The sequence below is a fragment of the Cervus canadensis genome, chromosome 1 (genome assembly GCF_019320065.1).
Source record: "Cervus canadensis isolate Bull #8, Minnesota chromosome 1, ASM1932006v1, whole genome shotgun sequence".
Lineage (NCBI taxonomy): Eukaryota > Metazoa > Chordata > Mammalia > Artiodactyla > Cervidae > Cervus > Cervus canadensis.
Window position 1 is genome coordinate 111,592,910 of NC_057386.1, and position 20,655 is coordinate 111,613,564.

Genomic DNA, 20,655 nt, shown 5'->3' on the forward strand with positions numbered 1-20,655 from the left:
TACGTTTCATAAGCCTGATTTTTAGGTCTTTAGTTAAATCACGGGTATAAAGCTTGGGCACCGTGGGTAAGGATCCTGTGGCGTGTCACCAACTACCTGTCTTCACACTGAAATACCTAGTAATGAGCATTTGTTGAGAAGCCTGCATTCCAGGCTCCTCAGGGGCTGTAGACCAGGCCAGAGTGCACATACCTGGGGGAAACAGGGCCCGCTTGAGCCAGTGTGTTTCTGAGAAGAGCAACTTGACATTGAGTTTTTGACTACAGGTCAAAGCACGAAGAAATCGATCTGGTCAGCTTAGAGGAGTTTTATAAGGAGGCTCCTCCAGATATCAGCAAGGCGGAAGTCACCATGGGAGACCCTCACCAGCAAACCCTTGCACGCCTGGACTGGGAGCTGGAGCAGCGGAAAAGGTAGCGTTTCCTCCTTCCAGACCTGTTCACCTATACAGACACCAGCCTGTATTCACCAGGGCCAGTGCTTTGTCCTGTCCCAGGGTCAGTAGCAAAGCACAGTGGGACCTGCAGAATGGCCTCTGAGACCAAATTAAGGCTGTTACAAGAAAGTTGGGTAACCTTTCCTTCAAAATTTTAATGCCTAAGACTTAAATACCTTTTCTACTATAAATTTAATTTTTTTTCCTTTTCCCCCACCCATAAGCATATTCGTATGGTGTTGCAAAGCTTTGCAAACATTGTTTCAGAAGGCTGTATGGCATTCCGTTGTAAATTGTCACATAATTGTTTCTGTAGTGGATTGGACTTTTAAGTTGTTTGCATTTTTTTGCTATTGTAAATAATGCATTGAGGCACCCCTTTACATATAAAACTTTTTGTACTAATAAAGAGCTTTTTTTTATTAAGTGTAAACAGAATGTCTATACTATGTAATTTAATCTAGATTTTTCTTAGGATGTGGTATGTATATACGTTTTTCATCCTAGATGTTTTATAGTTGTATCCCTTCCATCATGGTGACTTTTTCCTCTTTCCGTGTGTACTGGAGTTCTGGGGCTTTTGGGTGGCACATTTGCTTCGTTTTCTGTCAGAAAAGGTGGTGTTTTTAATCCCTTGCATTTTTCTGTTGTTGGGTGTATTTTGTGCCTTTGGTCTACATTATGAATTGATTAAGTACAGAGTCTGGATCTTAGGGAATTGGTTTCAGCTTTTTAGCACATGGGGCTGGCCCATCACACCCCTGTCCAGTATGCAGCCTGCCCTTGGCCAAGCCACGAGAGTTCCATTCCTGTGGCTCTGACCTGGAATCCATCCCCCTCAGGCCAGCCTGTGGGCTTCGTTTGGGTCCTGTAGCTGCTGGGTCCGTATGTGTGTGAAAGGTCTGGGTCTAGCCTCTGAGGCAGAAAATGGAGCAGGAGGTGGCACGGGTATTCCCTAGTCGTTATGAGCACAGCGTCTGGAGCAGACAGGCCTGGATTCAGAGCCCAGCTCTGCGCCTGCTCTTAGCCGGACGACCTTGGGCAAGTTACCCACCTCCCTGAGCCTCGGTTTCCTCCTTCAGGGATAAGAAAAGTCCCCATCTTCCAGCGTTTTTATAAAGGATTAAATGCCATGATGATTATAAAGAGTTCTCCAAAGTGCCTGGCACATAGTAAATGCTAGGTAATCATTAGCAGTTCATCATGACTGCTATCATTGGGTAGAGTCTGGCGGTGAACAGGTGTGTTGGGGTGTCCCTGGGGAGCATCCCAGGACAGTGCTCTGTCCTCCCTCAACAGGCTGGCGGAGAAGTACCGAGAGTGCCTGTCCAACAAGGAGAAGATCCTCAAGGAGATTGAGGTGAAGAAGGAGTACCTGAGCAGCCTCCAGCCTCGTCTCAACAGCATCATGCAGGTGAGAGTCTCCCCACAGCCTGCCACCTCCTTGGCTCTTACTTGATCTTCACCACCCAATGGTGTCAGGCCACCAGCAGCCACATCGCCCTGTGGGTTTGTTTTGTCCGGTCTGTGAGCCTAGAGCAGAGTGCAAGGATGGTCCCGTCTGCAGGCCCACAGCTGGAATGGTAAGGTTGTGTCCTTTGTGGAGGAAATGCGGGCAGGATGGGCTCAGGAACGCATATTCACATTTACCTGGGTGTTTTCTCCCAGCGCCTCTTCTGGGTAAAACACTCATAGACTGTAAGTGGAGTTTACCCTTGCATGACCTTCACCAGCCTGCAGTCTGCGAGGACCTAAGCTTGTGGATGCTAGATCCCCTGACTGCACCTCAGGGGCCAACTGCTTAGTAGAGCTTTCACTCTGAAAAGAACTTCGCTAGTTTTGAAAGCCATCAGGTACCTCAGGAGGGAAAGTCCCCACTTTTTACCTGTAAAATGCAACATCTTTCTGTATGTATAAAGATTTGATCTAAATCTTTATAGTTTCATAAAGCAGGGTATATGGCTAATGTGTAGGAACTTTGTAAAGGACCCTAGAGAAATTAGAAATTCACTTTTGTAGGGTTTGGCAAGATCTGTGTTTCCTCTCTCCAATTCTAGGTATAGAATTAACAGATACTCATATAGGACAGAAGTCAGAAACTTAAAGTTTTGGTTGTACTTAAGTTTTTCCTGTTAACTGGAAGCACTCCAAATGCTCCTAAGTAGGGTACAGGGTAAATAAATTCTTGTATGGTTCAGTCTTAACAGTTGTGATGGAAGTGTAGAACAGCCTATTACTGACAGAGTAACTAGACAGAAAGATCTGTTAAATTATGAAACAAAAAAATGCAAATTGTAGAACATGTAGTATAACCTCATGTGTACACGCACCTTCATTTACAGAGTATCAAATGGATGCGTATGTGTGTTAAGTCATCTGTGTGCTTAGAAAAGTATGTTTTCACACCAGACCATTAATGGTTACTTTTGGTGGCTGGGAACTGGGAACTTTTGCCATATAAACTTGAATACAACCTTTTAAAAAAGAAGTACTCATATTACTTAAAAAAAAAAAAATTTACATAAAAGCATATAGCTTGTAAATATATATGAAGGTCAATGAATTTTCACTTTGTGTACATTTGTGAACGCATCTGTGTAATCACCACTCACATTGAGAAGAACATTACCAATTTTCCAGAACATTTTCAGAAATGTTTTCAAGAACATTTCCAATTTTCATTTTACTTTATTCCCCTCACAGTCTGGGGAGACAGTGACTGCCACTGTGTACACGTGGCATATATCGCCATTCATTTAGAGCTTTCATTTCTCAGGTGTTTGTGTAGAAGTTTACTCACTTGACATTTAAGTACTTGATGTTTCCCCGAAGCTAGGGGAATTGGTATCTTTTTTTCTTTCCCTTTTTAAAAAAATTGGAATATAAATGTTTTATAATATTGTGTCAGTTCCTGCTGTACAACGTGAGTCAGCTATACGTATACTTATATCCCCTCCCTCATGAGTCTTCCTCCCACCATCCCCCCATTACACCCCTCTCAGTCATCACTGAGCACTGAGCTGAGCTCCTTTGGTATCTTTTTTAAAGTTCATTTTCTTATTGTTTGTTGTTGCTGTCACCTTCATAAGGTTCCTGTGTGAACTGCCTACCAAAGAGAAACAAAATCCCTTCTTCCGTTGCTTGCAGGCTTCCCTCCCGGTGCAGGAGTACCTGTTCATGCCCTTCGACCAGGCTCACAAGCAGTACGAGACAGCCAGACACCTGCCGCCTCCCCTCTATGTGCTCTTTGTCCAAGCCACTGCGTACGGGCAGGCCTGTGGTGAGTATGGGGCGGGCAGGGAAGAGGGGCTGTGGGAGCAGCGGCCGAGGCCAGGGAGGCATCTGGAAGCACCGCCTGCCGAGGAAAGCTCCTGGGCCCTGCTCAGAAGCCCTCAGGTGACAGATGCTGCCTCCCCTCTGCACTGCCCAGCATGGCTGCTTTGACCAGCTGGCCTGAGGCTGGACTAACCTGATGGGCACTCCATGATGGATGGCTTTGAATCTCTGATGAGCCTGGCTGGTTGGCTGTTGGGTTCAGTGCCCAGGCAGCCTCTCCAGGCTCCCAAGCACCTCCCCATCAAGGCACGCTTGGCAGGTGGACCGGTGCCTTCCGCTCGCTTGAGGGAGAAGCTCGGTGAACACAGGTCCCAGCCAGCTCTCCCAGGCTTTCACCGCCATGCTCTGGGACAGGCCGCATGTCGTCACAGTGAATTACCAGGGGAGAGGAGGTGTCCTCATTAAGCTTGAAGGCAGCCCGTGACTCCAGTAGGATTTGGGGACATTTCTGGCGATCCTACCTCTTGCCCTCCTGCAGCTTTTCCCCGGCACCTAAACTTTTCTCCCCTGCCCCACCCCACCGCCTCAGACACACACTGCATCGGTGCATGCCTGTCCTCCCAGCCACGGCATCCACACATTACTGTCTCTCTTCTTGTGTCTTCCTGGTCCTTTTATCCTCTCCCTCCCCTTTGTTCTCCCTCCTGTTTTCATCATCAGCTCATAGGAAATCTTCCCAGCCCCCTAGACAGGGTGAGTAATTTTCTTTTCTTTTGTGTTTGAAATCCAGCCCGTTTTCATTCCCATTTTACTGTGGAATTCCAGGAGTAAACCAGTCAAGAGAACAGTCTGGCATTTGCCTGTGTTTGGTGGGGGCAGCCAGTTTCTTTGGGATGAGCTGTAACGGTTCATGCAGGGTCGTCGGTGTTAAGCAGTGGTCAGCCACCTGCGAGTATGTCATCCTTTACACTCTCGGGCAAACTCTTTTAGGCCCCCATGACTACGTGCATCTCTGTACACCCCTTTGAATGGAGCAGGAAGGGCTATGGGCTCTCTGACCTCCCAGTACCACACGCACAGAGTTCCACAAAGGCAGATCCAGGTCTCGCTCGGTGAGGTGTCAGGCCTGGCGCAAGGATCAGGCTGCTTAGCTCTGTGGTGGAGGGGCCAGCCTCAGGTTAAATAGACTTGGTCTTGAATCCTAGTTTGTCTACCTGGCTATTGTATCTAACATCCCTGAGCCCTAATTTTCTCATCTGTAAGTGGCTAGAGTAACAGTATTCCTCCTGTAGGTTGTTGTGAGGATTCAAAGTGAGTTTTTTTAAGTAATTTTAAAATTAAAGCTCATTCAGTCCTCATCAGCCAGCCGGGCAGCTCCCATCTGTCAAATCCCCATTTCACAGATGCCGAAACTGAGGCTCAGAGCCGTGACATAACATCCTAGGTTGTGAGTTTGGGAGTTGGTTGGCTAGAGGCGCAGGCCTGAGAGTAGGCCGCAAGTTCCATCTTCCTCCCCACTGTCCTTCTGCTTCCAGTTAAATGTGACAGTGCCAGGCAGGTGCTGGGTGTTTGGTGGAGCACAGAATAGAGAATAAGAACTGAGGGGCGAGCCGTTGTTCCTAGGATGTGGATACTTACAGGGTCCAGATAAGAGCTTTTGTGATAGTTCGCAGAATTGTGCCATGCGGCTCTGGGCCACTGGTTTGGATTTGTGTGCCTTGGTGTAAACCTGAAAAGAGAATTCACACCTAGTCTCAGGTGATGCTTGGCCAGGAATCTGCACTTTGAGTCCTTGTTTTCAGTAGGTGATGGAAAGAAGACTTAGGGCTCCTGCCTTGCTCCTCTGCATCTGGAGAAAGGGCTTTTTGCCTCCCAGCCCCGGTCAGTAAGGAGCTGTGACAGGTGCAGGCAGTGCAGCCCCAGGGCGGGCCTGCTTGTGTGGCTGAGCTCCTTCCCTCAGCCGCTGTCACAGGCGGCTCTCTCTTGCTCCCAGATAAGACGTTGTCTGTGGCGATCGAAGGCAGCGTGGATGAGGCCAAGGCTCTGTTCAAGCCTCCCGAGGACTCCCAGGGTAAGTGGTGCTCAGGGTCCTCCCCCACGTCCTCCTCTGCTGATTCCGGGGGTGCCAGGTCCCCACCCAGGGCCATCCCTGGTCCTGTGGAAATGAGCCATACTGGTTCTGAGTGGCAGGGAGCTGGGCTTCAGTGTCTCAGTGCTCGGGGTAAACGGGGAGAAGCCCTGCCTCTCACCAGCTCACAGTGCTGGGGAAACTCTTCAACATTTGGAGCCTCAGTTCACTCACCTGTCAAAGCAGGATAGTGATAGCGCGTGTATCTAGGACTGTGATGTGGACTAAAGGAGGTCGGGCGTGCAGAGCCCCCCGCATCGCCCTCAGCGCATGGCACTGAGTCCTCAGATGGGTGAGCTGCCGCTGTTCATGTCACTGTTACTGCCGCCACCACCAGCGGGGGCCTTGTCCCTAGGAATGCACTAAAGAGCACTGAAAGAGCTCAGGAGTGCTGGGGTGATAGGGCATTACCCTTCTTGCATCGCTGTACTGTCCTGAGTGAGAAACAGCAGATTTATTACTTATCGTAAGGAAAATCATTGACAAAAGCCTGAGCCCTTTAACACACCCTGACTGAGGTGCTCTGGGGAGAATTGGGGGAGTCCCCCCACCCCCCAGCTGCCTTCTCTCTGTCACCGCAGATGATGAGAGCGACTCCGACGCCGAGGAGGAGCAGACCACGGTGAGAGAATGGGGCCCGCTAGCTGCCAGGTGCTGTCCTCCCTGGAAGCGGAAGAGAGAGATGTGAAAGAGAGGGCGGCTGGGATCCTGGCAGCCTGAGCGCTGAAGCACAGGTCCCAGTGCTGAAGCCCTGGGTGGCAGGGAGAGGGAAGGGGGGATTCCTGTGACCTGTGCTTAACCTGCTCAACTCCCTCCTTTGTCCAGAAACGCCGGCGACCCACACTGGGAGTTCAGCTAGATGACAAGCGCAAGGAAATGCTGAAGAGGCACCCGCTGTCTGTTCTGCTGGACCTGAAGTGCAAAGGTCTGGCTCCCCTTAGTCTGGGGCATCTCCTAACACCTAGGAGTGCAGCCAGCTGCAGCCACGTGGAGGTCTGGCAAGCCGATGCCCCCTTGCCTACGAAAATATTCTGGTTTCATATTTCTGTTTTCCTTTATTGTTCTTCATGGAGTTTGACTTTATTTTCCCTTCCTGAATCATAACCCTAAAAATATAGCAAAACCATTAGACACATCAGGGACACTGATGAAGGTACCGTCTTTCTGAATTTGACAGGTCAGATACACAGAGCAAGTTGCCAAGAGTATGCAGCTTTTGACTAATGTAATCAACTTGCTTAATTTAATACATCCAAGTAGAACTTTGTATTCTGCAGAGAATGTGGGTTTTGACACTGGCTTCATATGGATCTTGGAGCACGTGATAAAGCACCCCAGCGTGATGAGTTAACGGTCGGACACAAGCTTCCTCCTCACCCCAGCCCCCCAGGCCCTGGGCCTAGGTCTGAGTTCCAAGGGCAGCCATTGTGGTGGTTTTCTGTGTATTTTCAAGAAACAGTCTATGCATTTAGGAGCTTCTACGTGGTGTATACCTTTGTGTATCCTTTGCCTTTTTTTTTTTTTTTTACGTAAATAGAAACACTCTACACACTTGTTCTCTCTTTGCCTTTTTATTAAAATTTTTTGAGCTAATTTTAGACTCAGAAGTTTTGATGATGATTCAGAGATTTCTCACCTGTTCTTCACCCCAGTATCAACGTCTTACTTAACTACAGTTATTGTTGTTCAGCTGCTAAGCTGTGTCTGACTGTTTGCGGCCCCAAGGACTGCCACACACCAGGCTCCACTGTGCTTCATTGTCTCCTGGAGTTTGCTCAAATTTATGTTCGTTGAGTGGGTAATACTATCTAATCGCCTCATCCTCTGCCGTCCTCTTCTCCTGCCCTCAGTCTTTCCCAGCATCAGGGTCTTTTCCAATGAGTTGGCTCTCCAAATCCGGTGGCCAGAGTATTGGAGCTTCAGCTTTAGCATCAGTCCTTCCAATGAATGTTCAGGGTTGATTTCCTTTAGGATGGACTGGTTTGATCTCCTTGCTGTCCAAGGGACTCTCAAGAGTCTTCTCCAGCACCCCAGTTTGAAAGCATCAGTTCTTCAGTGCTCAGCCTTCTTTATGGTTCAACTCTCATATCTGTACATGATTAACCAGAGTGCAGTTTTCAAAATCTAAGTTTGTTTCATTGGTACAATACCATTAACTAGAGAAGTTACTCAGATGCCCCTGGTTTTTCCCCTAATGCCCTTTTCCTGTTCCCAGTTTCAATCCAGGATCTCATGTGTATTTAATCATTGTGCCCCTTAGTCTCCTCAAGTCTTTGCTTGTTTTTTGCAGCCTTGACACTTTTGAAGATGAGGTTTACGTATCATGTAGAAAGACTCTCAGTTTGGGCTTGTCTGATGTTTTCTTCTAATTAGACTGAGGTTGTGGGTTTTGGAGAAAGCACACCACAGATTGGGTGTTCACTGTCTTGTATTACCAGGGATCCATGGTATCACTGCGTCTTGGTACTAGTGATGTTAACCCAGACCACTTACTGATCTGGTGATCACTTGATCGCTTCTTTTCCGTGTTGTTTTAGTTGGAAGCAGAGTCTCTAAGTCCAATCCACTCTCAAGGGAGGAAAATGAAGCTTCACCTCTTTGAGGGAAAAAGTAGTAGAGAGTTTGTAGAGACTTTTAAACTCAGTATTAAATTGCCGTTGTTTTGTGTGAAAGATCTTAAACGTCGTTGATTTTCTGATTCTGTTGACTCCCTTCTAATGTCAACTCATAAAGGATGTCTCTTTTCCTCCTCCGTCCAGATGACAGTGTGCTGCACCTGACTTTCTACTACCTCATGAACCTCAACATCATGACGGTGAAAGCCAAAGTGACCACCGCTACGGAGCTGATCACCCCCATCAGTGCGGGGTATTGCTGCAGGGCTGGGGCGTGGGCGGGGGTGTGATGGGCGCCTGCCTGCTGGGCGTGCCCGGATCCTCTCTCAGCTGACTCGGAGGGGGTTCACGGCCACACTGGCTTCTGCTGTCGGGTCCGCACAGCCCAGAAGTCCTGGCGCACTACGGGTATCTGGAAAGCACTCACTGACTGGATCCGCGCAGTCTTCTCACTACACAGCCCGTGCCAGAAACGGCTGCAGCCTGCTGTGAACTCAGTGGGTGGGCTCCAGCTTTTACACCAGTGGAAAGAGTGTGAACGTGAGACTTGGCAGACTTGACCAGGCTGACAGATTTAGGCCTCTCTTTCTCTCGTCTTTTTCTGTCCCAAGGGCCTGGGATTTTACTCTGCAGCTCAGCTCGATCCCAGGTTGTCCTTACCTGGCAGCAGCAGTGGGAAGAAGACTGGTGGGTGGGTTTGAGAAGGGTGAGCAGAGGCACATAGAGGCAGCCACAGGGGGAGCATCCCTAGAAAGGCCCTGACCATGGCCGCCTGTCGTGGGAGGAAGGGAAGAGGACCACAAGGGCCTGGGGGTAGAGGAGGCTCGCCCGGCCAGCCCGCCTCCCAGCGCTGCCCCCACTGAGTCCTTCTGTCAGGTGTGGATAGACGGAGGCGCAGGTCTGGGGCCTGGGGGGGCAGGGCTCTGAGGGGGGCTGCCCTCCACCCTGCGCTTAGCGTCCATGCCTCCTCGTGGTTTATCCTTGTCCCTGTGCTTGAGAGTGATGCTGGGCCATCCTGGGCACTGTGGGTGCTGTCATCCCTGTTCCCACCTCACCCCAGCAGGGGGCGCCCGGGGCTGGCTTCTACAGAGCACCCAGAGGGCCGCGGTGGCGCTCCTTGGGGTGAGCGTCTGCCTGCTCCCTTCTCAGATGCCCACCTGCTAAGCCCCGGGGCTGCAGGCTGGCTCCGCTGAACCCTGAAGCGCTCTCCCCACCAGCCTCTGCACGTGCAGTCGCCTGCTCTTTGATGTCCTTTTTACCGAGTTCGGTTGTCCTGAGTCACATGTTGTGGGTGGAAATTTGTCAAAATTTGATCATGCCATCAGGTTTTGTCAATTTCAAGTCCTAATCTTGTGCAGTTTAACTGTTTTATTTTGGTTGATTCAGTATATTAGTATCAGTACTAAATATTGGCTAAAAAGAGTGACAGTTACTCATTTTATAGCCAGTTCTCTGTTTGCATCAACAAAGGAGACAGAGACCCTTGAGGGTGGGGGTGATGCAGGGAGACTCTGGCAGGACAGAGAGCAGTTCAGAGCCACAAACTGCCACTCTCCCGGGCCGAGTTCCCGGAGGCCTGCCGGGCTCAGGGCAGCAGGATCAGCCGTCTGCCTGAGTCACTCCTGATGCTGTCCCTGGAAGGTGAGGGGAGCTCCCACGGATGAAGGGAAAGGTTGGGCCCTGTGGACCTTTTGTGATCAAATTACTGTATTCTCCGCCTGTGCTGTCTCCTCTGATTGTCACTTTCAATTGCATGTTTAACCGGTGTGAGTAGGTGGCATTGGCATCACCATGTCTCCAGTCTGTGATGTATCTTTCCTGGGAATATTCAAGGGGAGCTCTTTCTGTGGCAGCATGATGAGGTGAAGTGTGAGCTGGGCAGAGCATCAAGGCTGCACACTGGATCTCTGGGCCAGAAGAAACCTGTTCTGTTCCTGTGACAATGCTGAGTGTTCCTATTTCTGGTGTCACAGGGTTTTGCTCCCTTGAGGAAAGGCTCTGGTCATCGTATACTTCTTGAAGGGATAGGTGTCTTCAGAAATTGGTGGTTAAAGGACTGCCTTGGTGGTCCAGTGGTTAAGACTCCATGCTTTCAAGGCAGGGGCCACAGGCACGTGGGATCTTAGCTCCTCGACCAGAGATTGGATCTGCGCCCAAAAAAAAGCGATGATTAAGAGTACTGTTGTCTTTGATGGAACAGTGTAAATCCTGGCTCCAGCGCTTACTAACAGTGTTAGCTTGGACTTGCCGTATCTTTCAAAGCCTCGAGTTTCTCCTCCGTAGAATGGAGATGCTAACCCTCCCTACTTCATAGGGTTGTGAGGATCTGATGACCTCAGGCATATACAGGGTCTGGACCACAGGAAGCATTCAGTAAATGGTGGCTTTGCTCACAGTGGGAGAGGGCATTACCACCCCCAGATGGCCACTTCTGCATCGAGCCAAGGGCTTGGCCGGTGTTCTCATTGCAGTCTTTTCCCTCCTCCAGTGACTTGCTGTCTCCTGACTCAGTCCTGAGCTGCTTGTACCCTGGGGATCATGGAAAGAAAACTCCAAATCCAGCCAATCAGTATCAGTTCGATAAAGTTGGGTGAGTCAGCAGCATTTCGTCCTCTCCCAATCTGTCCACTCCCAAAACAGGAGAACTCTTAGACCAGAGGCCTTCGGGGGGTTGGGGGCGGGGGGGAAATGGTGGGGTGAGAGGGAGTGCTCCATCCAGAGAAGGGGACACTTGTCCTTTCTTGCTTATGAGGCCCTGGAGAAGGATGGGGAAGGGTGGAAGGGTCAAAACTCTGGGAATGTGGTAAGAGATGTGTTTAACATTTTAGTTCTCTGAGGATTAAAATTTAGAAAATACTTTATATATTGCTGGACTGATGAAAAGATACGTACACTGCCTTTTTATTGAGATTTGCTAACGAGTTGAAGGCTGCCAGGGAAAAAAAGAAAATTGGCTATGGGAGAGAAAATTCAAAGCAGAGAACTGATGAACTTGAGAGACCTTATTGGCGGCCTGGCCATGAGTGCGCTGAGCCTGTAGGACCGTTCTGTTTAGGGGAGATGAAAGGGTGGGAGGAGGCATATACCCTGGGACCACTGCAGCAGTGACTTGTAAAATCATTCCTTTCTGTGTTCTTTTCTGCAGCATCCTGACTTTGAGGGACTATGTACTTGACCTCGGTCACCCCTACTTGTGGGTGCAGAAGCTGGGTGGCCTCCACTTCCCCAAAGAGCAGCCCCAGGTATGTCCACTGATTGAGTCCCCTTGGCTGAGGAGCCCTGTTCCTCTCCTTCTCTGCAGACTCCAGAAAGGCTTCTGATGGCCTCTGGGACTTTAAACTAGCAGAATGCCAGCCCTCTGGGCTGTGACCTGTCCCCTTCACTCTAAACTGTCCAAGGCCTGCAGGTGTTTAGGTATCTTTTGCTTTCTCCCTGAGTCTGTTACCCACCTAGGTCAGAGTAACTTGGATCCTTGCCCTGCATGTCACATGGCTCCCGATGCTGCTACCCCGTGGTCTTATATATGAAGGTGCCAGAAATGAACCCCAGGGCAGCTGGCCCCTCAGCAGAAGCCTGCCTTGCCCACAGCCTCTCAAGATCCCAGCAGCTTGTATCATTCCTGCTGGGACTCGGTCTCTGGCCCCCACAGCGGGGAGACCCTGCTATCCCCAGAAGACCTGTTCGCCAGGACATGGGTGGTCCTGGCCGCCACAGGCAGGCAGGTCCTGGGGGAGAGGGGTGGCAGGAGGAGGGCACAGGGAGCCCTCGTGCATGGCTGCGCTCTGTCACCCACAGCACACTGTGATCGCAGACCACTCGCTGAGCGCCAGTCACATGGAGACCACCATGAAACTGCTGAAGACCAGGGTGCAGTCCCGCCTCGCCCTCCACAAGCAGTTTGCCTCCCTGGGTAAGTGGTGTCAGTCAGGGTTGTGGCCTGAGCTGCTCAGCCCAAGGACAAAGACCACGGAGCCCTGCGCTCAGATATCTTGAATCCTGATGACAACGTCGGCTGGCTCCCTGGCTCTTGCTGAAAAGAGGTGTTAGCTGGGCCATTGGGGAGAGCTCTAGGCCGCCAAGCAGAGGTGTGAGCTCCCCACGGGGCTACAAGGCTGTCTCGGACTGCCCAAAGCCTTTCGGGGGCCCAGCTTATCAGATTGATTGGGAGCACTCCTGCTAGGTCAGTGCATGGCAGACCTTGATATGCATTTTAACAGGACCCTCATTCATTCGGGGTAGCCAGCATAGTGCTAGGGAAGGAGCCACGAGCACAAGAGAAAGCCCTGCTTTTGCGGAGCTTGTGCTCAGCTTTCTTGAATACGGCTGTTTGGTGACCTATGCCTCCTCCCTCCCCTGACACCTGAGCTGAAATCCTCCAGGCCAGGGCTGAGCCCAGGGTTCACCATAAGCTCGCAAGTGATTCTGATGAGCCCTTGACCAAGATGGTGGACATGTGGGGGCTTCTCATTTATTCATTCTGTAAATACTTGTCACAGCCTGTCAGGTACAAGGCACGAGTGAGGGAGGGTTAAGATCTTTTCAATCTAAAAAAAGCCACTGTCGAGGCTTCCCTGGTGGTCCAGTGGTTAAGACTTCGCCTTCCAACGCAGAGGGGGCAGGTTCTATTCTCTGGTTGGAGAGCTAAAAAGCCAAAACAAAACAGAAGCCATATTATAACAAATTCAATAAGGACCTTAAAAGTGGTCCACATCAAAAATAAATAAAAGAGCCACTGTCAGGAAAGGCTTTGAGTTCACAGCACCCTTCTGGAGGCCCCTCATGGACTCTGGTTTCTCCAGGCTCCCCATCAGCATTGTGGAGTTTGTTTTGTCCCAAGGTTGGATGATTGTCATCCGGATAGCATGTACCGTGTTGGCATATTTGCTTATTGAAACACCAGCAGGGATTCGCCCTGGAGCGGCCCTCCTGCTCTTCTGCTTTAGAGGAACCAACGCAGAAGACTTTGGTCCTTCCTCCTCCAAGGTCAGCTGTGAGAACAGCCCTCTTGGCTATTTGATCTAATTAGCAGTCACTGCCACGGAGGCATCTCATTGGTTCTGGCCGCAGGGGGGTTTTCGTTTGCATTAAGGATGAAGCGCTGTGCATGCTGGGGCTGGGTCCCGCCGCAAGCACAGGCTCTGAGCGAAGGTCAGGCTGACGTGCCTCCGTTCCTGGCACGTGTTGAGCTGAGTACCGAGTGTGCCTGGACAGCTGGCAGGGCCATCTGAGCCTTCAGAGGCTGCCGGTTACCCAGCTGTGGCGGCTGATTTCTACCTGTGACGCCACCTGTCCTGCTCTCTTTCAGAACACGGCATTGTGCCGGTTACCAGCGACTGCCACTACCTCTTCCCTGCAAAGGTTGTCTCTCGCCTGGTGAAGTGGGTGACGATTGCCCATGAGGATTACATGGTAGGTGTGGGAGGGGTGACCGGTTGTCCTGGGGACTGCAGGCCCGTGTCTCCTTTCAGCTCCTGCTGTTCCTCCCGAAGGGCGGGGCAGCCTGACAAGAAGCGCCAACAGCTCACCCCCCGCCCTTGGTAACTTCCAGGAGCTGCATTTCACCAAAGACATCGTGGAGGCGGGACTGGCTGGGGACACCAATCTCTACTACATGGCACTCGTGGAGAGGGGCACAGGTAACTGCTCTGCTGATGACAGTGGCTCTAGGAGAGGGCAGCCGCTGAGAAGCAACCTTCCTGGGAGCTGGCCCAAGGAAGCCAAAGATCCTGGACTCCTGCCTCGGGACTTAGCAGACAGTCTCGGCTGTGAGAGGCAGTGTTCAGCTGAGGCAGCGTTCAGCCAGGACTTGTTCTGCCCCAGTCCCGTCCCCTGCTAATCGTCACCACGGTCCCGGGGCTGGTGACGTTCCCGCTTTGTAGGAGATGCTCACACACCCAGTCGGACCTCTGAGTCTGAGCTCTTAGCCTCTTTGCTTCCTCACCCTTTAGAACCAGAGACCGGCTCGTCCTCTCTTCAAGGTGGGGTTGTCACTCTCAGGCTGTGAGGTGCAGGACTCTCCTCCTCTGCCGTCCCTGCGCTCACCTGGGGAGGCATTGAGAGCTCTGACTCCTCACCGCTGTCCTGGCATCTGATAGGCCAGGGCTTCCAGCTGGGCCCACCCCAGTGGTGCCTGAGGTGCTGTTGTCCAGCCCCAGCCTCTGCGGGGCTGGCTCAGCCTGCCGGATCCCACCCAGAGGCTCTGTGCCGAGGCTGCAGGGTGGAGGGAGTTGTCTGTAGTTCCGAGATGGTGTGAGAAATGAAAAGTTACACTCTTTGATGTTCACATTTCTCTACCCCTGTTTCTTCACTTTTCTCTTCACGTTTTTAGAAGTACTGTGAGGAAATTAGATAACTTCAGATACAGTGGAGGCTCCTTGGTCCCACTTCATTCTCACCCTCATGAGGGGTGACTGCTGTTGGAAATTTTGCATTTACTTTCTGTCTTTTCTCCTTTTAAAAAATACTTAAACCTCATCCCTAAATAACACAAAGTGCTGTTTTGCAAGGGCACAGATGATGCATCCAAGAAATTTCCAAAGCCCCATGGGTGCAAAATCATTGAAGACATCACTTTTGCTTCCTGGTTAAGGGGAAGAGCTTGGAAAAATAAGATATTCTGTATTCATACAAAGGGTGAATGTGATCATTTAAATTTTTATTAAATGTGTTGTAATAGAATTTGAAAACTTAAGAGTAGACAACAATTTCATAGTATGGATTAAAAACAAAAAAATTGGTGGACAAGAGATAAACCCAAAAATACGTTCAAAACTGTTATGACAGAAACAACAGTAAAGTGTCACTTTTTAGTAACTGTTGTGACTATCAGGGTAGAGTTATCTTAACCTTCACTGTCTTGTTGTCTGTTAATTTATTTGAATTACTAGTGGGTAAGAGAGTTCATTCCCCACCCTCATAAATAATGAAAAAAGAGTGGCTAAACACTTAGCTCATAGATGGAGAGGATGTTACCGTATTGAAAAAGGGGAAGCCTGTCACCAGAGAAAAAATAAGTACGTTAAAAAATACAAATACTTCATTTAATGATTATGAACACACAGCTTTGGCGTCAGGTAGTTCTGGTTAAACTCAGCACTGCTGTTTTGTGGCTGTTTAATGATCTTTAGGTAGTTTCAGAGGCTCAGTTTCTTTAACTGTAAAATGGGATGATAATAATGGTACCCACCTAAGAATTGTTATTAAAATGAAATAAAATGTGGGTAAAAAGGGCTCAGCACTATGCTTGGAAAACAGTAGATACTCAGTAAATGCTGGCTGTCAAAAAGCTTCACGTAACAAAATAGATAAAAGTAAAGAACAGAATATAGAAAATATATTTGACCATAATGTGATGGCTAGTACACAATAATGTTGAAAAACAGATAAAGCGCCTTCACTGGGAAAGTCCTTAACCTGCTGGCAGATAAATGCCAGTTAAAACAAACTTCTGTCGAAGGAGTAAATAGAACTGGGCAAACCAGACTCAGGAGTCCCCACACCTCTGCGTCCTGAGGCCCAGTCACGGACCTCACCTTTTGCAGCCGCTTTGGAGTTTCTAGGCAGAAGGTAAAAGTTGGTAGCAGAATGTGCTCTGAACACCGGGACTAATGTGAGACACGGCGCTGGCCTCAGGGTTCCAGTGGGAAGGTGGTCGTGGCTGGCAAGCCAACTCTGAGAACTGAGTTTTGCTTCTCTCCCCATCTTTCCCAGCTAAGCTCCAGGCTGCCGTAGTGCTGAACCCCGGCTACTCCTCCATCCCACCCATTTTCCAACTCTGTCTGAACTGGAAAGGGGAGAAAACCAACAACAACGATGACAATATTCGGGTAAGGTCCTTGGTGGGTGACGGGAGGAGCAGGGATAGCCTCCTTGGGCCGGGGGTTGGGGGGTGGGAGTGGGACGGGGTGGGGGTGGGGCAGGACCAGTGGTAGCTGGGGGCTTGTGCACTGGTGCAGTTCCCGGGCAGATGCTGCTGGGATTGTAGAATATGCTGGAGGCTGCAAGGTGTAGTGAAGGGCTCAGACCTCTGTCAGCTCCTTACTAGCCTGGGTCCACAGGTTCACCCTGCTTATAAAACGGGGCTAATACAAAGACCAGCCTTGAAAGGTGGTTTCAGGCTTCTGTGGAAATGTCAGATGCACGGGAACGAGACAAGGTGTGACGTCGTTGCCCGTGTCAATTACTGTTACGCCCATGGATTTGACTCCATAGCCAAGGAGCACACTTTGAACCCTAACACTTTCCCATTTGGATCTGATCTTGAGATTCTTCCTCTGTGCATCTTGCTCTTTTTGGCCGTGGACATGCAAGGCAGGAAATGTTCTGGGTCAGGATCAGGAGGACACCATTGTCTTGAGGAGCGGGCACCTCAGGACAAGCCAGCCTGGCTTGATCTGCAGAGGCCCGGGCTCGGTTCTTGTGAAACCGTGAGACCCAGCTGGCCTGCAGGTGGTGCTGAGTTTCTGGCTTCCCCGCCCGTAGGCCATGGAGAGCGAGGTCAACGTGTGCTACAAGGAGCTGTGCGGCCCGCGGCCCGGCCACCAGCTTCTGACCAACCAGCTGCAGCGCCTGTGCGTGCTGCTGGACGTCTACCTAGAGACAGAGAGCCATGATGACAGCGTGGAGGGGCCCAAGGAGTTTCCCCAGGAGAAGATGTGTCTGCGGCTTTTCAGGTGAGGGACAGGGCCCGGGGACCTCCAGCGCTGCCTCTCACAGGGACGTGGGGGAGGGTGAGCCCGGCACAGGGGGCACACGTCCTCGGGCGCTCTGGTCTCCTTTCCCTGTGGGAATTAACATCCTGCTGCCAGGTTTCTCGGAGAGAGCTCACGTCCTCCTTCCTAAAACTTGCCCTGTGGCCCCTGTCCTGCCAGCCCAGTCCAGTTAGTTCATCATGCATACACCCCAGAGGTGGGCCTCATGCTGAGTGAGCAAGAGGACTTGACTAACCTTCCCTTTCTCTGCTTTCTGTGGAAACCAGTAGGCTTGTTTTTTATGATTCAAATGAACTTTGTAAACTGCAGAGAACACAGGGATGTCCTCATTAGATGCAGGCTATAGCCCTGCATACAGACTACACAGGCCTCCACCAGCCCCCAGAGTCTGCTGTAGTCTCCTCAGTGCTCCCACATCCAGGAGGATCACAGCTGTAGGCAGCTGGGCGTCACAGAGGAGCCAGCTGTGAAATAACACACACAGTGCAGACCTCCGCTGTCCTGCTCACCAGCTGGGTGACTGAAAGAGTCATTTCAACTCAGCTCTGAGCCTTTCCCAAAAGCTGAAATGGAAGTGTTACCTTCTAAGTCATGATGAAGCAGAGGTAGTTCACGTAGACCTTCCAGAATGGATCATGGCACGGACGGAGCCTCAGAAAATGCCAGCAGGCCCTGGCAGCTTGGTATTTAGTGTGTCTGCAGGCCCCGCACTTCTGGCTGCTTTTCCTTCCGCTTTGGTGTCAGTTCCTTCCCTTCCCTTTCATCCCTTAACTTGTGGTCTTGTCTTCGAGTCAGTTTCAGAATCCCGGAGCCCACCCTTCCCTTTGGGGCAGGGGGCTGGGGAGGAATGGTGTCACAGAGGGCTGCAGTCTGTATCTAATGGGGACGTGGCTGTGTTCTCTGTCGGCCTGGAAGGTGCCTCGCCTGCCCTCACCTTCTCACACAGCCCGCCTCCGCCCCGGAGGCCGTCCCACGTCCTCCCGCCTCCATCTGGCCCTTCCGCCTGGCCTGGCTCCCCGTGCTGGCTGACGATAACCAGCTGCAGCCCCACTGTGGTTGCATGGTGGGGCTGGCGGCTAGATGGCGTCGTGTTCCGGGACTTGCTCTCCTCGCTCTGTCTGTGTGAGACCTCATCTCTTCCCCGCTCCCAGCCTGCTGCAGCACATTTCCAAGGTGGGAGTTCTCACACGACCAGTGTTTATCCTTTGCTTGTCTGATGGTTCCCAGACTCGTTTCCTCAAGTGCTTTGTTCTCCAGGCTGCGCTTGTCTGTCAGTGTGTTCTGGGAAGGTGCTCCTTTGGCTTCCCGGATCCAGTTAATTCCATGACTGAAGAGATGTGGGATGTGAGGTTCTTGGTGTGGAGTCCCCCTGACCACCGGGATCAGGTCAAAGGTCTGGGCTGCAAAGGGCTGGCCTGGGCCGCAGGAGACTCGAGGTCTGGCTTTGCCCGGGGCTGGCTGCCTTCAGGCTGTGGGGTCTCCATCAGCTGTACGCCTCGATTTACCTGATTCGACTCTGTACCCTTCTGGTGTTGGGAAGGTTCATGACATCATTTTAAGAAAAGACTTTGGGGCCAGAAAGGCCTCAGTTCAAATTGCAGCTGCTGCCTCTGTGATTAGCATCTGTGCTTAGTGCATCTTGAGCTGATTCCTCATCAGTAAAACTGTGTCCACTCAGGTGGTGTTGGGAGGATGAGATTAAACCACGGGAGCCTGTGAAGGGCCAAGCATGGTGCAGGCAGAGTAAGCCCTCCTTTAAGGCCATTCTGTGCAGTGTGGCAAAAAAAAAAAAAGAATGATATACAATCTCCCGCTGGCAAACATCCACACTACCTCTCACCCTCCCTCCCTCAGACCAAGATCCAAGGTGTCACCTTCTGGTTACCACTGAATGTCAGTCACAGGCAGAAGAATGAAAGAGGCCCTTTAGCTGGACATTGTTCACCATGGAGTCGTGTGGAAAAGAACCCTGCATGAAGTTTTGCTCAGGGGCCCAAGACTTGAGCCGAAGAACCTAGATGTCACAGGGTCCAGGCTTTGGCTGTGAGTGTCAGCCTCTTGTGCCAGCAGGCTTTAGCATCAGACCTGATTTTGAATTTGGTCTGTGAGACTTTGTGACTTTCTAATATCAGGTAGTTCACATCCCTAAGCCTACATCTTCATTTAAAATCTTTGAAATTATAGAAATAGCATCTCAGAAGTAGTGCGTATAGAACACAAGGCCCTTGGCAGGCACATAGCCCAGATTCTTTTCCCACATAAACTCCTACCTGCTTGGGAATCTCCCTACAAAGGAGGATTTAACTTTCTTTTTTTAATCATAGACATAAAACATGTTTATTGTTAAACATAAAACCAGAAACAGTTGTGTAAAAACACCGTAAACAGTGAGGGTACCCAAGCCCCCTGCCCCCTAGAGTGCCCGTCGTCAGTGGGCACTTCCAGGCTTGTGCCCCTGCCTTCGGAGGCACATTAAGATGATTTTTCAGAACTGCTGTCACACCTTTCATGCTGTTCTGCAGTCTGCTTTCCTTACACCAGTCTTTTTTTTTCCCCCCTTAACAGCTTCATCGTAGTCCCTTGTGTGGATGCATTCATTATATCAACCCAAAGGTTATGGTGTTAACTGGCCTCCCTTCTTCTATTTCTCTAGGGGTCCCAGCAGGATGAAGCCGTTTAAATATAACCACCCTCAAGGATTCTTCAGCCACCGTTGACGTCGCGCTCAGCCTGTTTCCCCACAGACCCTAAGTGCTGCGCCTCTGCTTCCGGCTGGGGCGCACACGTGGCTCTTGATAGTCTCCCAGGACAGGTTTTCTATTTCTAGCCTATTAAAATGTCACCTGACCAAGCGGCCTTTGTCTGCGGCTCCTTGGGGGAGGCAGTTGGGAGCAAGGCACAGTGTGAACGCGCACGAGTGGATAGCTTTCCCTGGCTGGCCAGGAAGAGCAGAGTGAGGAGGATTCCAGCTCTGCAGCAGACCCTCAGTCTTCACGTTTGTCAGCCAAGTCCCTGCTGTTAGCGGGTGGCAGGGGACGCCACAGTCAGCGTAGTAGAAAAAGCAAAAGCTCTTCTTCCCCTGTCCCCTTACTCTGACCCTGTCAGTGTCTCCAGCCGCCAAATTCCCCTGACTGGTGGATGTTACAAACATCTGACAGCGCAATACGTCCCAGAGAATAATTGTGAATCTCGCAGGGTGTCGTGAAGTTGATGAGAGTGATGTCAGAGGGTCTCAGGCATAGCTGCTGTCCAGTGATACTCTGGCAGCATGAGAGCAGGTGACTCCAGAAGAGAGGCTTCACAGTGAGGGCACGCTAGGAACCTCAAAATAATGGTTTGATTCTCAGAGGATTAGGAGAAGTCCTGAGGAAATAGGTGAAAGTGAAGTCACTTAGTCGTGTCCGACTCTTTGCGACCCGTGGACTGTAGCCCACCAGGCTTCTCCATCTATGGGATTCTCCAGGCAAGAATACTGGAGTGGGTTGCCAG

At 50.7% G+C, this 20,655-nt stretch overlaps 1 protein-coding gene across 9 annotated transcripts in view; it reads left to right on the plus strand.

The window, feature by feature from the left end:
• THOC5 (THO complex 5) overlaps window positions 1–20,017 on the plus strand; it is a 28,811-nt gene extending 8,794 nt beyond the window's left edge. For 4 of the 9 annotated variants that reach the window (XM_043437124.1, XM_043437129.1, XM_043437135.1 and 1 more), the window contains 17 exons: window positions 267–413; window positions 1,736–1,850; window positions 3,584–3,716; window positions 4,433–4,465; window positions 5,706–5,783; window positions 6,422–6,462; window positions 6,666–6,765; window positions 8,600–8,708; window positions 10,944–11,045; window positions 11,601–11,697; window positions 12,251–12,365; window positions 13,761–13,864; window positions 14,004–14,091; window positions 16,166–16,281; window positions 16,937–17,127; window positions 18,082–18,339; window positions 19,820–20,017. In XM_043437124.1, coding sequence (XP_043293059.1) covers window positions 267–413; window positions 1,736–1,850; window positions 3,584–3,716; window positions 4,433–4,465; window positions 5,706–5,783; window positions 6,422–6,462; window positions 6,666–6,765; window positions 8,600–8,708; window positions 10,944–11,045; window positions 11,601–11,697; window positions 12,251–12,365; window positions 13,761–13,864; window positions 14,004–14,091; window positions 16,166–16,281; window positions 16,937–17,127; window positions 18,082–18,292 — 1,780 coding nt within the window. In that variant the 3' untranslated portion in view covers window positions 18,293–18,339; window positions 19,820–20,017. The remainder of the gene's footprint in view (window positions 1–266; window positions 414–1,735; window positions 1,851–3,583; window positions 3,717–4,432; window positions 4,466–5,705; window positions 5,784–6,421; window positions 6,463–6,665; window positions 6,766–8,599; window positions 8,709–10,943; window positions 11,046–11,600; window positions 11,698–12,250; window positions 12,366–13,760; window positions 13,865–14,003; window positions 14,092–16,165; window positions 16,282–16,936; window positions 17,128–18,081; window positions 18,340–19,819) is intronic. The other 5 variants (XM_043437142.1, XM_043437149.1, XM_043437155.1 and 2 more) reach the window with 3 other exon arrangements.
• Window positions 20,018–20,655: the final 638 nt, after the last annotated feature.